Here is a 15000-nt window from a genome sequence, read left to right as displayed (position 1 = left end):
CCAGTACAGATCTATCCTCTACGGTGTTCTCCCACTCCACACCTCTTTCAGGCCCGAGCGCCAGTCTTGTTTTTTATCCAAATGTTGTCTCGAGCATTTCTGATTCATTGGGATAGAGACAGGGGGGTGGATGGGGAGGGAGGGTGGAGGGGGGGGGGGGGGTGCTAGTGGTAGCTGGGCCGACGGCCAACTGGAAGGGGGGGGGGGGGGGGGTTTGGGGAGCGCTAAATCGACAGACATGGTATAGAAAGGTCTTCACTTTTCATCGAGTGGGTAAGACGCACGTTTGGGTGCCCAGGGCCACCGGCAGCTCTGGTCTATCATCGCCGTAGTCCCAGAGGGCTTAGCCCTGGGGCTCTTCTGGGCTTTTTTGGGGCTTTTTCTGGGGCCGTTCTCTGAGATGGAAACACTAAAGGTCTGAGGCTCAGGGCCGAGCCCCGCTGCCAAGACTGACTGTGGAAAAGCGCCAGAAGTGTTTGGCTGTGAGCCGCTGGGAGCCGTGTTGATGTTCTCTGCTGTCTCTGAGCAGACAAACACCAATATGATATGTTAACACTAGAACAGCCGTGTCTGTTTCACCTACTCTCAGCTTCATTTTGTAGCCAATCAGAGTAGTGTTGCTAGGTAGAATACCTGCATAAAACACTTCCAAACAGTTCCAGAGGGTGGGGGGGGGGGGCAGGGAGAGAGTTCCAGAGGGGGGGTGGCTGCCACAGAAGGAGTTTGCTTCACTTGGAACTCTGGGTGGGTGGTGAGTGTTCCGGAATGCTTTGGCAGTTGGTGAGTTAACAGTAGATCAGCCGTGTCTATGTTACCTACTATAAGAGCCGCCTCGGGGGTCACATGACCATAGTCTTTACAATGGGAAGCTGCTACTTACACACAACGACCACTAGTTGGCGCATCTTGTAAATCAGCCTGCCTCCTTCACAGAAAAACTGCAAAATAGCTTCATACTAGCTTATCCTGATGTGATTTAGAACATGTAAGGATACTGGGTGGTAGAACGCACATGTCTAGGAAAGGTCATGAAAGGAGGGTCCTGAAATTTGATCGAGTGCAGAGATCTCCTGATAGCCCTGCGGTATGGTGCAGGGGAGGCTGGCGGAGGTAGAAACCGGAGGTCGGAGGCTCATTGTAACGCACGGAACGGAATCAAGCGGACGCGTTTGGTCGATGCCGTTCCTCCATCCGCTCCATGCTGTTACTACCAGCCTCCAGCCTCCCATTTCTACCTCCAGCGGTCTCCCTCCCTTGGTGCAATGAGGAGGGAACCTTACCAGCCATGTAGAGAGAGAGAGAGAGGGAGGGAGAAGGAGAGAGAGGGAGAGAGGGAGAGGGAGAGGGAGAGAGAGAGAGAGGGAGGAGGGAGGGAGAGAGAGAGGGAGGAGGGAGCGTACGTACCAGCCATGTTTTCGAAGGTGAGTGTCGCGGGAGCGTTGCTTCGGGAGTCACACTCCTGGTAGCGGACCCAGGTCTTATCCAGGTCCTCCATGAAGCCGTTCTCATGGGAGCTGCAGACACACAGGCACAGCTCAGCACAGGGGGGGCTGGACTAACACCTGGGAATGGCTCTACTATGATCTGGGACGGGTCTAATACCTGAGAATGGCTTTATCATTCTATGATCTGGGACAGGTCTACTACCTGAGAATGGCCAGGGGCTGGTCTACTACCTGAGGATGGCCAGGGAAACGTTCTGTTTCCAGGGGCTGTCCTTCCTCATCCCGATGCCGAAGCCGGAGCGGAAGAACAGCTCCCCGGTGGTCACCAGGTCGCACTTCTGGGACGCCTCGAACTCCAATACAGCAGAGTCCCAGATGAACGCATGCAAAATACTGAGGAGGAGGGGAGGGGGGGAGGGAGGGAGGGGTGGAGAGAGGGGGGGAGAGAGGGAGGGGGGGAGGGAGGGAGGGGTGGAGAGAGGGGGGAGGGGGGGAGGGAGGGGTGGAGAGATAGAGGGAGGATGGAGGGGGGGATGGAGGGGTGGAGGGAGGGGGTGGAGGGAGGAAGGGATGGAGGGGGTGGATGGAGGGATGGAGGGAGGGATGGAGGGAGGATGGAGGGGGGGATGTAGGGGGTGGAGGGAGGGAGGGATTGAGGGGGTGGAGGGAGGGAGGGATGGAGGGGGTGGATGGAGGGGGGGATGGAGGGGTGGAGGGATGGGGGTATGGAGGGGTGGAGGGATGGAGGGAGGGGGGATGGAGGGGGTGGAGGGAGGGGGGGATGGAGGGGGTGGAGGGAGGGGGGGATGGACGGGGTGGAGGGGGGATGGAGGGAGGGGGGGATGGAGGGGCGGATGGAAGGAGGGAGAAGAAGGAATAGAATAGACACAGATTAAAAACACAGACAGTGCCTTTCTTTAACCCCCCTCCCCCCCCCCCGCCACACCTACAGTATGACCCTCGACCCCCCCACACACACACAACCCCCCTTACTCCCCCCCTGCGTTAGTGGCTGTCATCTGGGACCGGTCTACTACCTGAGAATGGATATGTGACCTGGGACCAGTCTACTACCTAAGACTTACTTGTCCCGTACGGCCTGGATGGCCTCGGCGGCGCTCTCGTAGTTGTGCTTCTCCATGTGGCGGTACATGGTGCTCAGCTCCACCTGCCGCCGAAAGTAGATGTCCACAGAGCTCTGCTTCACTGTGGCGTAGATGAACTTGTCTGATGGGTTACGCAGCTGTGGAGGGAAGCAGGGTCAGGGTCAGGGTCAGGGGTCAGGGTCACAGAGCTGCTTCACTGTGGCGTAGATGAACTTGTCTGATGGGTTACGCAGCTGTGGAGGGAAGCAGGGTCAGGGTCAGGGTCAGGGGTCAGGGTCACAGAGCTGCTTCACTGTGGCGTAGATGAACTTGTCTGATGGGTTACGCAGCTGTGGAGGGAAGCAGGGTCAGGGTCAGGGTCAGGGGTCAGGGTCACAGAGCTGCTTCACTGTGGCGTAGATGAACTTGTCTGATGGGTTACGCAGCTGTGGAGGGAAGCAGGGTCAGGGTCAGGGTCAGGGGTCAGGATCACAGAGCTCTGCTTCACTGTGGCGTAGATGAACTTGTCTGATGGGTTACGCAGCTGTGGAGGGAAGCAGGGTCAGGGTCAGGGGTCAGGGTCTGGGTCAGGGTCAGGGTCAGGGTCAGAGTTACGGTCAGGGTCAGGGTCAGGGGTCAGGGTCACAAAGCTCTGCTTCACTGTGGCATAGATGAACTTGTCTGATGGGTTACGCAGCTGTGGAGGGAAGCAGGGTCAGGGTCAGGGGTCAGGGTCACAGAGCTCTGCTTCACTGTGGCGTAGATGAACTTGTCTGATGGGTTACGCAGCTGTGGAGGGAAGCAGGGTCAGGGTCAGGGGTCAGGGTCTGGGTCAGGGTCTGGGTCAGGGTCAGGGTCAGGGTCAGGGTTAGGGTCAGGATCAGGGTCAGGGTCAGGGCCAGAGTTATGGTCAGGGTCAGGGTCATGGTTAGGGTCAGGGTCAGAGTTACGGTCAGGGTCAGGGTCAGGGTCATGGTTAGGGTCAGGGTTAGGGTCAGCGTTAGGGCCCTTATTGTTCTCCCTCTATACCAAGTCTCTTGGCTCGGTAATCTCCTCACACAGGTTCTCCTACCACAGCTACGCAGATGACACTCAACTCTTCCTGTCCTCTGACCTTCATGTGGCAACACGTGTCTCTGCATGGATGTCAGCCCACCATCACCAACCTTAACAAGACTGAGCTACTCTTCCTCCCTGGGAAAGCCTGCCCTCTCCAAGACTTCCAAAACTCTACTGTAACCTACTCCAGACAGCCAAGAACCTTGGGGTGATACTGGACAACTGCCTATCCTGTGCAGAGAACATCGCAGCGACAGCACGCTCCTGCAGATTCTTTCTCTACAACATCAGAAGGATACGTCCATTCCTCACCAGAGAAGCAGCGCAACTCCTGACCCAGTCACTGGTCATCTCCCGCCTTGACTACTGCAACGTACTCCTGGCCGGGCTCCTCGCCTCCGCCATCAGACCTCTGCAGCTCATCCAGAATGCTGCTGCCTGTCTTGTACGCGCGGCAACCTTTGAACGCGCGGCATCCAAACAACTGACTGACTATCTCCGGAAGATGGAACATTTAGACCCCCACCAATCGGCTTCAAGGCTGGGCACTCCACTGAGACTGCTCTCCTTGCTGTCACAGAAGCCCTCCACTCTGCTCAAGCTTCCTCCCTCTCCTCCAGTTAACCACCAGATCCTTCTCTCCATCCTCTCAGAACTGGGCATCTCTGGCACCGCACACTCCTGGTTTTCTTCCTACCTGGCGGGTCGCTCCTACCAGGTGACCTGGAGAGAATTGCTGTCTTCTCCACAAACCCTCACCACTGGCTCAGTCCTAGGGCCCCTACTGTTCTCCCTCTACACCAAGTCTCTTGGCTCGGTAATCTCCTCACATGGGTTCTCCTACCACAGCTACGCAGCTGACACTCAACTCTTCCTGTCCTTCCCCCCCTCTGATCTACACGTGGCAACCCGTGTCTCTGCATGTCTCGCTGACATTTCAACATGGATGTCAGACCACCATCTCAAGCTCAATCTTAACAAGACCGAGCTCCTCTTCATCCCCAGGGGTCAGGGGTCAGGGTCAGGGATCAGGGTCAGGATCAGGGGTCAGGGTCGTACCCTGGGGTCGTTGATGCCGGTGATGCGCTCCTCAGGTCGGTCCAGCACCAGGAAGGCCGCCAGGTTGGCGGTGTAGGACGCCACGATGATCATGGCGAACCCCGCCCACACCATGCCCAGAATCCTGGCCGAGAAACTCCGGGGTGCACCTGGTCACCATGGTTACACAGTTACATCACAACAGCTAGTTACAGATTCATGTTATTGACATTACCTTACGTTAAGGACAAAAAACAGTTATGGCTGCACAGGCAGAATCAGGGTTAGGGTTAGGATTTGTAATTGGTTGAATTGTGACTTCTGTTGAGTCGTTGTGTTGTTTACCTCCTCCTATCCCAGAGTTCAGTGTGTTGTTTACCTCCTCCTATCCCAGAGTTCAGTGTGTTGTTTACCTCCTCCTATCCCAGAGTTCAGTGTGTTGTTTACCTTCTCCTATCCCAGAGTTCAGCAGTACTCCCCATGAGAACCACATGGCGGAGGACAAGGTGAGGGCGTCTTCTTCTTCTTCTTCACTGTTCACTTTAAACCTTCCAAACGGGCTGCAGACACACACACACACACACACAGACACACACACACACACACACACACACAGACACACAGACACACAGACATATACAGACACACAGACATACACAGACACACAGATACACAGACACACAGACACAGGACTTTATTCTCCCAGCCTCCCCCAGCCTCCCCAGGCTTCCCCCACCCTCCCTCATCCTCCCCCAGCCTCCCCCAGGCCTCCCCCACCCTTCCCCATCCTCCCCCAGCCTCCCCTGGCCTCCCCAGGCCTCCCCCAGCCTCCCCCAGCCTCCCCCAGGCCTCCCCCGGCTCCCCCACCCTTCTCCATCCTCCCCCAGCCTCCCCTGGCCTCCCCAGGCCTCCCCCAGCCTCCCCCATCCTCCCCTGGCCTCCCCAGGCCTCCCCAGCCTCCCCCAGCCTCCCCCACCCTCCCTTGGCCTCCCCCGCCTCGCCCAGCCTCCCCCGGCCTCCCCCACCCTTCCCCATCCTCCCCCAGCCTCCCCTGGCCTCCCCCACCCTTCCCCATCCTCCCCCAGCCTCCCCTGGCCTCCCCCATCCTCCCTCATCCTCCCCCAGCCTCCCCCGGCCTCCCCCACCCTTCCCCATCCTCCCCCAGCCTCCCCTGGCCTCCCCAGGCCTCCCCCAGCCTCCCTCACCCTCCCCCAGCCTCCCCCCCCCTCCCCCCCGGCCTACCTGAATCGGTCTAATAGGTAGAGCATCACCGCCACCACGTGGACCGACAGCCCCACCAGCAGCCACAGCGTGCTCTGGAACGGCTGCATGAAGGAGTCCAGCGTGCTGCGAGGGATCTCCTGCACACACACACACACACACACACACACACACACACACCCACGCACACACACACACACACACACACACACACACACACACACACACACATAATACACACACACATAATACACACACACACACACACACACACACATAATACACACACGCACACACACACGCACACACACACACATAATACACACACACGCACACACACATAACACACACACACACACACACATAATACACACACACACACACACGCACACACACATAATACACACACAGACACACACACACAGCAGTCAGAGGCAGGGTACGCACACATGCACGCACAGGGTCTGGGTCAGGGTCAGGGTCAGGGTCTGGGTCAGGGTCAGGGTCCCCCCCACACACACACACACACACACCTTCTTAACCAGGATGGTGAGCCCCTGGTACTTGAATGGCTTGGAGAACTCTATGTACTGGGCTCTCTCATTGTTGATGGTGAGGGGGGCCACGATCATGTCCGCCAGCCCACCCAGCAGCTCGCCCATCATGCCGTTCCACTCCTTCTTGTTACTGTTGTTCACCTGAGGGGGGGGCAGGGGGGGGGAGGGGGGGAGGGAGGGGGGAGGGGGGAGGGGGAGGGGGAGGAGGGGGGAGGGGGGAGGCGGGGAGGGGGGAGGGGGGGAGGGGGGGGCGGGGGGGAGGGGGGGGGCGGGGGGGAGAGGGGGAGGGGGGAGGTTAAGGGAGGCTGGTGGAGGTAGCAGACATGTGGGGAAATGTGGCTGTGTGTGTGTGTGGGGGGGGGGGGAATGTGTGTGTGTGTATGTGTGTAAGTATGTGTGTGTGTGTGGGGGGAGGGGAGGGTGTGTGTGTGTGTGTGTGAGTGTGGGTGTGTGTAGGTGTGTAGGTATGTGTGTGTGAGTGTGGGTGTGTGTGTGTTTGTTTGTAGGTGTGTAGGTATGTGTGTGTGTGTGTGTGTGTGTGTGTGTGTGTAGGTGTGTAGGTATGTGTGTGTGTGTGTGTGTGTGTGTGTCACTGAAGAAATGTACCGGGATATATATCAGATCTCTCCCTCTCTTCCTCTCCCTCTCCCCCTCTCTCCTCTCCCTCTTCCCTCTCTTCCCCTCTCTCTCTTTCCCTCTCTTCCCTCTCTCTCTCCCCCTCTCCCTTTTCCTCTCCCTCTCCCCCTCTCTCCATCTTCCCTCTCTCCCTCTCTCCCCCTCTCTCTTTCCCTCTCTTTCCCTCTCTTTCCCTCTCTCCCTCTCTCCCTCTCTCTCTTTCCCTCTCTTCCCCCTCTCCCCCTCCCCCTCCCCCTCTCTCCCTCTCCCCCTCTCTCCATCTTCCCCTCTCTCCCTCTGTCCCTCTCTCTCTCCCTCTCTCCATCTTCCCCTCTCTCCCTCCCTCCCCCTCTCTCCCCCTCCCGCTCTCTCCCTCCCACTCTCCCCCTCCCCCTCTCCCTCTCTCCCTCCCTCTCTCTTTCCCTCTCTTCCCCTCTCTCCCCCTCTCCCCCTCCCCCTCTCTCCCTCTCTCCCTCCCCCTCTCCCCCTCTTCCTCCCCCTCTCCCTCTCTCCTATACTCACGCGCTCTTGCGTGCCAAACTTCCCATCCGCCACCAGGTGAACCTCGTAGGTGAAGTTCATCTCCCCGGCCAGTTTAATCAGCAGGTCGATGCAGAAACCATAGCAACACTGAGGCACTATGGGCTGGCCTGGAACACACACACGCAGCAGAACGTCAGGTCAACAACAACAACAACAACAACAACAAACACAACATCATAAACAACAACAACAAGTGTAGGGACTAGGGCCTAGGGGCTAGGGAGTAGGGGCTAGGGGATAGGGGCGAGGGTGTAGGGCCTAGGGGCTAGTGTTTAGGGCCTAGGGGCTAGTGTTCAGTGTGGTACCGGGCACGGTGCCGTTGGGTCCGGTACAGATGACCTTCTGGATCTCTTTGTCCTGAGCGTTCAGGGTCTTCTCCTTCTGGCAGGTCCCGTCCGCCAGGGTGGGCTTTACGTATACGAACGGCTCCTGGTGGATGGTCACGATCTGGACAGAACCGAGGCAGAAAACCACACGCTAAATGGACTGGACTTATACAGCGCCTTAAGTTCATCCATTCATTCACCCACACGTTCACACACCGATGGCGGCCAAGCTACCATGCAAGGCGCCGGCCGGCCCGCTCACTGGGAGCAATTTTGGGGTTCAGTGTCTTGCCCAAGGACACTTCGACAGGTGGCCAGCCGGGGACCGAACCGCCGACCCGCCGATCAGACGCTCATCAGACGCCGGCTCTACCTCCTGAGCCACAGCGATCACACACTATCTGGGCAGTACGAGACAGCACCGGCAGAATCACAGACTAGAACCTCTTCAGTGGGACAGATTGGGCCCAAATTCTGCTTTCATTTGATTATTGTCTACTTCATCTGTCAGTCAGTCACTGTCAGTGAAGCGTTGTTTGTTTGTCTGAGATTTCAAAGGGGGCGTGGCTTAGCGATAGGTCCATTGTAAGTCGCTTTGGATAAAAGCGTCTGCTAAATGGTATAATGTTACTGTGTGTACCTGTGTGTTAATTAACGAATTAATGAGTTAATTCGTTGCACATCCCCATTAGTTCCATCACCGGCATAATAACGTCGTTTGAATTGGGTTGAATAAAAGGAGATTACAGTGTAAGATCAGTGGAGGCTGGGGGAGGTCGAAAAGGAGGGCAGGCTCATTGTAATGTGTGCTGTGTTTGATACCATTCCTCATTCTAGTTCCAATGAGCCCGTCCTCCGATGTCTACCTCCCGCCAGCCTCCCCTGTGTGAGACGCGGAGGTGTCCCACCTTCAGTCTGGTGGACATCTGGTATCCTCTGGGCTTCTCCGTCTCTCCCCCAGGCCAGATTATCTTCCTCTGGCTGTTCATCACCACCTGGAACAGACAGCAGGTTTTTATTATTATTGACAGTAGAGAAACTGTACAGGAGGGTTGAGGGGATGAGGAGGTCTGCACAGGGGGGTGGAGGGGATGGAGAGGTCTGCACAGGGGGGTAGAGGGGATGGAGAGGTCTGCACAGGGGGGTGGAGGGGATGGAGAGGTCTGTACAGGGGGGTTGAGGGGATGGAGAGGTCTGCACAGGGGGGTAGAGGGGATGAGGAGGTCTGTACAGGGGGGTAGAGGGGATGGAGAGGTCTGTACGGGAGGGTTGAGGGGATGAGGAGGTCTGCACAGGATGGTGGAGGGGATGGAGAGGTCTGCACAGGGGGGTAGAGGGGATGGAGAGGTCTGTACAGGGGGGTTGAGGGGATGGAGAGGTCTGTACAGGGGGGTAGAGGGGATGGAGAGGTCTGTACAGGGGGGTTGAGGGGATGGAGAGGTCTGCACAGGGGGGTAGAGGGGATGGAGAGGTCTGCACAGGGGGGTAGAGAGGATGGAGAGGTATGTACAGGGGGTAGAGGGGATGGAGAGGTCTGTACAGGGGGGTAGAGGGGATGGAGAGGTCTGCACAGGGGGGTAGAGGGGATGGAGAGGTCTGCACAGGGGGGTAGAGGGGATGGAGAGGTCTGCACAGGGGGGTGGAGGGGATGAAGAGGTCTGTACAGGAGGGTAGAGGGGATGAGGAGGTCTGTACAGGGGGGTAGAGGGGATGAGGAGGTCTGTACAGGGGGGTAGAGGGGATGAGGAGGTCTGTACAGGGGGGTAGAGGGGATGAGGAGGTCTGTACAGGGGGGTAGAGGAGATGGAGAGGTCTGCACAGGGGGGTAGAGGGGATGAGGAGGTCTGCACAGGGGGGTAGAGGGGATGAGGAGGTCTGCACAGGGGGGTAGAGGGGATGATGAGGTCTGCACAGGGGGGTAGAGGGGATGAGGAGGTCTGCACAGGGGGGTAGAGGGGATGAGGAGATATGCACAGGGGGGTAGAGGGGATGGAGAGGTCTGCACAGGGGGGTAGAGGGGATGGAGAGGTCTGCACAGGGGGGTAGAGGGGATGAGGAGATATGCACAGGGGGGTAGAGGGGATGGAGAGGTCTGCACAGGGGGGTAGAGGGGATGGAGAGGTCTGCACAGGGGGGTAGAGGGGATGGAGAGGTCTGTACAGGGGGGTAGAGGGGATGGAGAGGTCTGCACAGGGGGGTGGAGGGGATGGAGAGGTCTGTACAGGAGGGTAGAGGGGATGAGGAGGTCTGCACAGGGGGGTAGAGGGGATGGAGAGGTCTCAGGAGGGACAGTTAAGGTGTAGCCTGAAGAGATGGAGGTCTTCAGTCTACGGTAGAAGATAGGGAGTGACTGCAGTCCTGAAAGATTCCTGACGCTTCACCTAGAACAGCCACCACAACATGACTCTTCTTCACCTAGAACAGCCACCAACATGACTCTTCTTCACCTAGAACAGCCACCAACATGACTCTTCTTCACTTAGAACAGCCACCACAATCAGAATCAGAATCAGAACCAACCAGAATCAGAACCAACAGAACTATTAGAACACCAGAACCACCAACAGAACTCTTAGAGACCACAACCGACCAGAACCACCCAATCAGAACTCCTAGAACACCAGAACCACCAATCAGAACCACCAATCAGAACCAACCAGAACCACCAATCAGAACCAACCAGAACCACCAATCAGAACCAACCAGAACCACCAATCAGAACCAGTCAGAACCAGTCAGAACCAGTCAGAGCCAGCGTACCTGGGAGCCGTTGAACATGCCGACCTGGACCAGCCGGGTCTTCTGGTAGTTCAGGATGCCGTAGGTGGCGAAGCGCCGGTCCCCGTCGTCGTTGAACTCGATGCGTCCGGTCAGGCCGTCCGGGTACTTGGCCGACATCAGCACCCTGCAGCAGGCAGGCACGCAGAGAGGGAGGGGGGGAGGAGTCAGCGTTGCCATGGTGACAGGTGGACTGTGACACGGGAGGGAGGGAGGGCCGGAGGGTCCTCGGCGCGACGCGACGCGACAGAACGGAACGGAATCAGGGACGCTGTCAATCATCCTGATGCGACTGTTCCGTGGTTCCGTTCCGTGCGCTGGACAACGAGGTCCTCCGGCCTCACCTGGTGTTCTACCCCCCCCCCCCAGCCTCCCCTGGTGTTCTACCTCCCCCAGCCTCCCCTGGTGTTCTGCCTCCCCCCTGGTGTTCTACCTCCCCCAGCCTCCCCTCTGGTGTTCTACCTCCCCCAGCCTCCCCTGGTGTTCTACCCCCCCCCAGCCTCCCCTGGTGTTCTACCTCCCCCAGCCTCCCCTGGTGTTCTACCTCCCCAGCCTCCCCTGGTGTTCTACCCCCCCCAGCCTCCCCTGGTGTTCTACCTCCCTCAGCCTCCCCTGGTGTTCTACCCCCCCCCAGCCTCCCCTGGTGTTCTACTTCCCCCAGCCTCCCCTGGTGTTCTACCTCCCCCAGCCTCCCCTGGTGTTCTACCTCCCCCAGCCTCCCCCCTGGTGTTCTACCTCCCCCAGCCTCCCCCCTGGTGTTCTACTTCCCCCAGCCTCCCCCCTGGTGTTCTACCTCCCCCAGCCTCCCCTGGTGTTCTACCTCCCCCAGCCTCCCCTGGTGTTCTACCTCCCTCAGCCTCCCCTGGTGTTCTACCTCCACCAGCCTCCCCTGGTGTTCTACCTCCCCCAGCCTCCCCTGGTGTTCTACCTCCCCCAGCCTCCCCTGGTGTTCTACCTCCCCCAGCCTCCCCTGGTGTTCTACCTCCACCAGCCTCCCCTGGTGTTCTACCTCCCCCAGCCTCCCCCCTGGTGTTCTACCTCCCCCAGCCTCCCCCCTGGTGTTCTACCTCCCCCAGCCTCCCCTGGTGTTCTACCTCCCCCAGCCTCCCCTAGTGTTCTACCTCCCCCAGCCTCCCCCCTGGTGTTCTAACCTCCCCCAGCCTCCCCTGGTGTTCTACCTCCCCCAGCCTCCCCTGGTGTTCGACCTCCCCCAGCCTCCCCTGGTGTTCTACCTCCCCCAGCCTCCCCTGGTGTTCTACCTCCCCCAGCCTCCCCTGGTGTTCTACCTCCCCCAGCCTCCCCCTGGTGTTCTACCTCCCCCAGCCTCCCCCCTGGTGTTCTACCTCCCCCAGCCTCCCCCCTGGTGTTCTACCTCCCCCAGCCTCCCCCCTGGTGTTCAACCTCCACCCCCAGCCTCCCCTGGTGTACTACCTCCCCCAGCCTTCCCTGGTGTTCTACCTCCCCCAGCCTCCCCTGGTGTTCTACCTCCCCCAGCCTCCCCTGGTGTTCTACCTCCCCCAGCCTCCCCTGGTGTTCTACCTCCCCCAGCCTCCCCTGGTGTTCTACCCCCCCCCCAGCCTCCCCTGGTGTTCTACCTCCCCCAGCCTCCCCTGGTGTTCTACCTCCACCAGTCTCCCCTGGTGTTCTACCTCCCCCAGCCTCCCCTGGTGTTGTACCTCCACCCCCAGCCTCCCCTGGTGTTCTACCTCACCCAGTCTCCCCTGGTGTTCTACCTCCACCAGCCTCCCCAGGTGTTCTACCTCCCCCAGCCTCCCCTGGTGTTCTACCTCCCCCAGCCTCCCCTGGTGTTCTACCTCCCCCAGCCTCCCCTGGTGTTCTACCTCCCCCAGCCTCCCCTGGTCTTCTACCTCCACCAGTCTCCCCTGACCCAGAACCCTGACCCCAGAACCCTGACCCCAGAACCCCCGGGTGCGTCCTGACCGTTTGAACAGCGGGCCGGTCCTCCAGATGTTGGTGTTTCCCACGCAGCCCCGCGGCGGCTCCGTGATGTTCTCCTTCTCAAACAGCTCCTGAATGGACTGGGCGACCACGGCGACGGCATCCGTGATGTGGGCCGACTCGTTCTTCCCGTTGATCAGCTGAAGGCCCAGCAGCCCTGTGACATCACAGGTGACATCACCGGGGCAGGGGGGGGGCGGGGGGGGAGGGGGTGGGGGGGGGGGGGAGGAGAAGCTTAGTTTAGACAACGTCCTGTAGTACGGGTCGGTCTCCTCAGACCCAGATTAAACCTCCTTCTTATCTTAGCTTAGTTAGTCCTGGACTGCAAGGCAGCTCCGATGGGGAGAGAGAGAGAGAGAGAGAGAGAGAGAGAGAGAGAGAGAGAGAGAGAGAGAGAGAGAGAGAGAGAGAGAGAGAGAGAGAGAGAGGGGGGGGGGACAGAGAGAGGGAGAGAGAGAGGGGGACAGAGAGAGAGAGGGAGAGAGAGAGGAGAGAGAGAGGGGGAGAGAGAGAGAGAGAGAGAGAGGGGGACAGAGAGAGAGAGGGGGACAGAGAGAGAGAGAGGGAGAGAGAGAGGAGAGAGAGAGGGGGAGAGAGAGAGGAGAGAGAGAGGGGGACAGAGAGAGAGAGAGAGGGGGGGACAGAGAGAGGGGGACAGAGAGAGAGAGAGAGAGAGAGAGAAGAGAGAGAGGGGGACAGAGAGAGAGACAGAGAGAGAGAGAGGGTCTCTCCCCATCGAAAGTGCGATTTAGTCCCGGACTTAAACGGATTAATCTGTGTCCTGGATACCATCCCTGGAGAACTTCCTGGTTAAATCTCCATAACTAACAACTATCTAACTGACTAGTACCAGTCAACCCAGACCCATAACAACACCAGTAGACATGCTGGAGCAATACAGTAAGAAGCTGTACACTGCAAAAAGTCAGCTCTCAAAAACAAGAAAAAAAAAAAGATAAAATTAGGGAAATCTTACTTAAAATAAACGAAATTATCTGCTAACAGAACAGGAGAATTTCACTGGCCAATATGTTCTTAATACAAGTGAAAAGTATCTTAAAACTAGTGCAGTCAGACAGAAAACAAGCTTATATGTGACAGCAGCTGTCGAACGGGGGGAAGAAGTCGGCAACCGATCAAATGTTCAGACTTTTATTCTGAAACATGTGACTCACCGAATCCATTGCATTGCAATATGTTGGCTTGACTAGCGAGTATGTCATTGATTTTCAACAACGTTTCAGTAAATCAACGTGTTTTGGAATCAGTGCTCTTTTAAAAGGTGATTTTAAATAAATGAAGTCACCACCCACATTAATGACCTTCAATTATCCGGTCCAATTTATTTACCATTTTCAGAATAAAAGCCCTTTCACCAGCTGCCGTCACACATCGCCTTTAACTTAAAATATTATATATAAAAAATATCAATAAAAATATATTTATTACATTTTTACTTAGATGTACTTTTTGCAGTGTATGACATGTTCTCTAACCTAGAGGAGTTCAGGTGGTGGTGGTGGGGGGGGGGGGGGGGGGGGGGGGGTACGACAGTGTACAAGGGTGGGGGGGGGTTAAGTAAGTGGACACGTCCAGGTGAAGGTGTTCCACAGGTGTGTGTAGAGATACCAGGTGTGTGTAGATAGACCAGGTGTGTGTAGATAGACCAGGTGTGTGTAGATAGACCAGATGTGTGTAGATAGACCAGGTGTGTGTAGAGATACCAGGTGTGTGTAGAGATACCAGATGTGTGTAGATAGACCAGGTGTGTGTAGAGATACCAGGTGTGTGTAGATAGACCAGGTATGTGTAGATAGACCAGGTGTGTGTAGAGATACCAGGTGTGTGTAGATAGACCAGGTGTGTGTAGATAGACCAGGTGTGTGTAGATAGACCAGGTGTGTGTAGATAGACCAGGTGTGTGTAGATAGACCAGGTGTGTGTAGATAGACCAGGTGTGTGTAGATAGACCAGGTGTGTGTAGATAGACCAGGTGTGTGTAGATAGACCAGGTGTGTGTAGATAGACCAGGTGTGTGTAGATAGACCAGGTGTGTGTAGAGATACCGGGGACACAGAGAAAGGTCAGTATAGTAGCTTACCGGCGGAAGAGAGGCCAACACACATCTCTGAGCTACATAACACTTTGGCCACATAAGATCCTCGTCTCACTTATTACGAAGATAATTAGAACCAAAGTGTAGGGAGGGGGGGTTACCCCCCCAAAAGCTGCTCTATTGCATTAGTTGCATCTACTGAAAGAAAGACGCACACTAAGAATGAAACAAACATAAAAATGTTAGACATTTAAGCAACACAACAGTAAAAAATCACAATGAGAGAAGAAGATAAAAGAGAAAACCCACTCGTTTGAA

At 57.1% G+C, this 15000-nt stretch overlaps 1 protein-coding gene across 1 annotated transcript in view; it reads right to left on the bottom strand.

The window, feature by feature from the left end:
* Positions 1–15000, bottom strand: part of LOC308159145 (glutamate receptor ionotropic, NMDA 1-like) — a gene marked incomplete at both ends in the record, with an annotated part of 26463 nt that overhangs the window by 10609 nt on the left and 854 nt on the right. Inside the window, 12 exons of the mRNA XM_080532897.1 lie at positions 1405–1514; positions 1677–1838; positions 2531–2688; positions 4649–4797; positions 5075–5187; positions 5870–5988; positions 6382–6546; positions 7543–7670; positions 7869–8010; positions 8798–8884; positions 10650–10794; positions 12609–12783. Of these exons, the coding sequence (XP_080389023.1) occupies positions 1405–1514; positions 1677–1838; positions 2531–2688; positions 4649–4797; positions 5075–5187; positions 5870–5988; positions 6382–6546; positions 7543–7670; positions 7869–8010; positions 8798–8884; positions 10650–10794; positions 12609–12783 (1653 nt within the window). The remainder of the gene's footprint in view (positions 1–1404; positions 1515–1676; positions 1839–2530; positions 2689–4648; positions 4798–5074; positions 5188–5869; positions 5989–6381; positions 6547–7542; positions 7671–7868; positions 8011–8797; positions 8885–10649; positions 10795–12608; positions 12784–15000) is intronic.

The sequence above is a fragment of the Nansenia antarctica genome (assembly GCF_963989245.1).
Source record: "Nansenia antarctica genome assembly, chromosome: 5".
NCBI lineage: Eukaryota > Metazoa > Chordata > Actinopteri > Argentiniformes > Microstomatidae > Nansenia > Nansenia antarctica.
The sequence above is the reverse complement of the archived record's forward strand: the minus strand, read 5'-3'. Positions and strand labels throughout refer to the sequence as shown.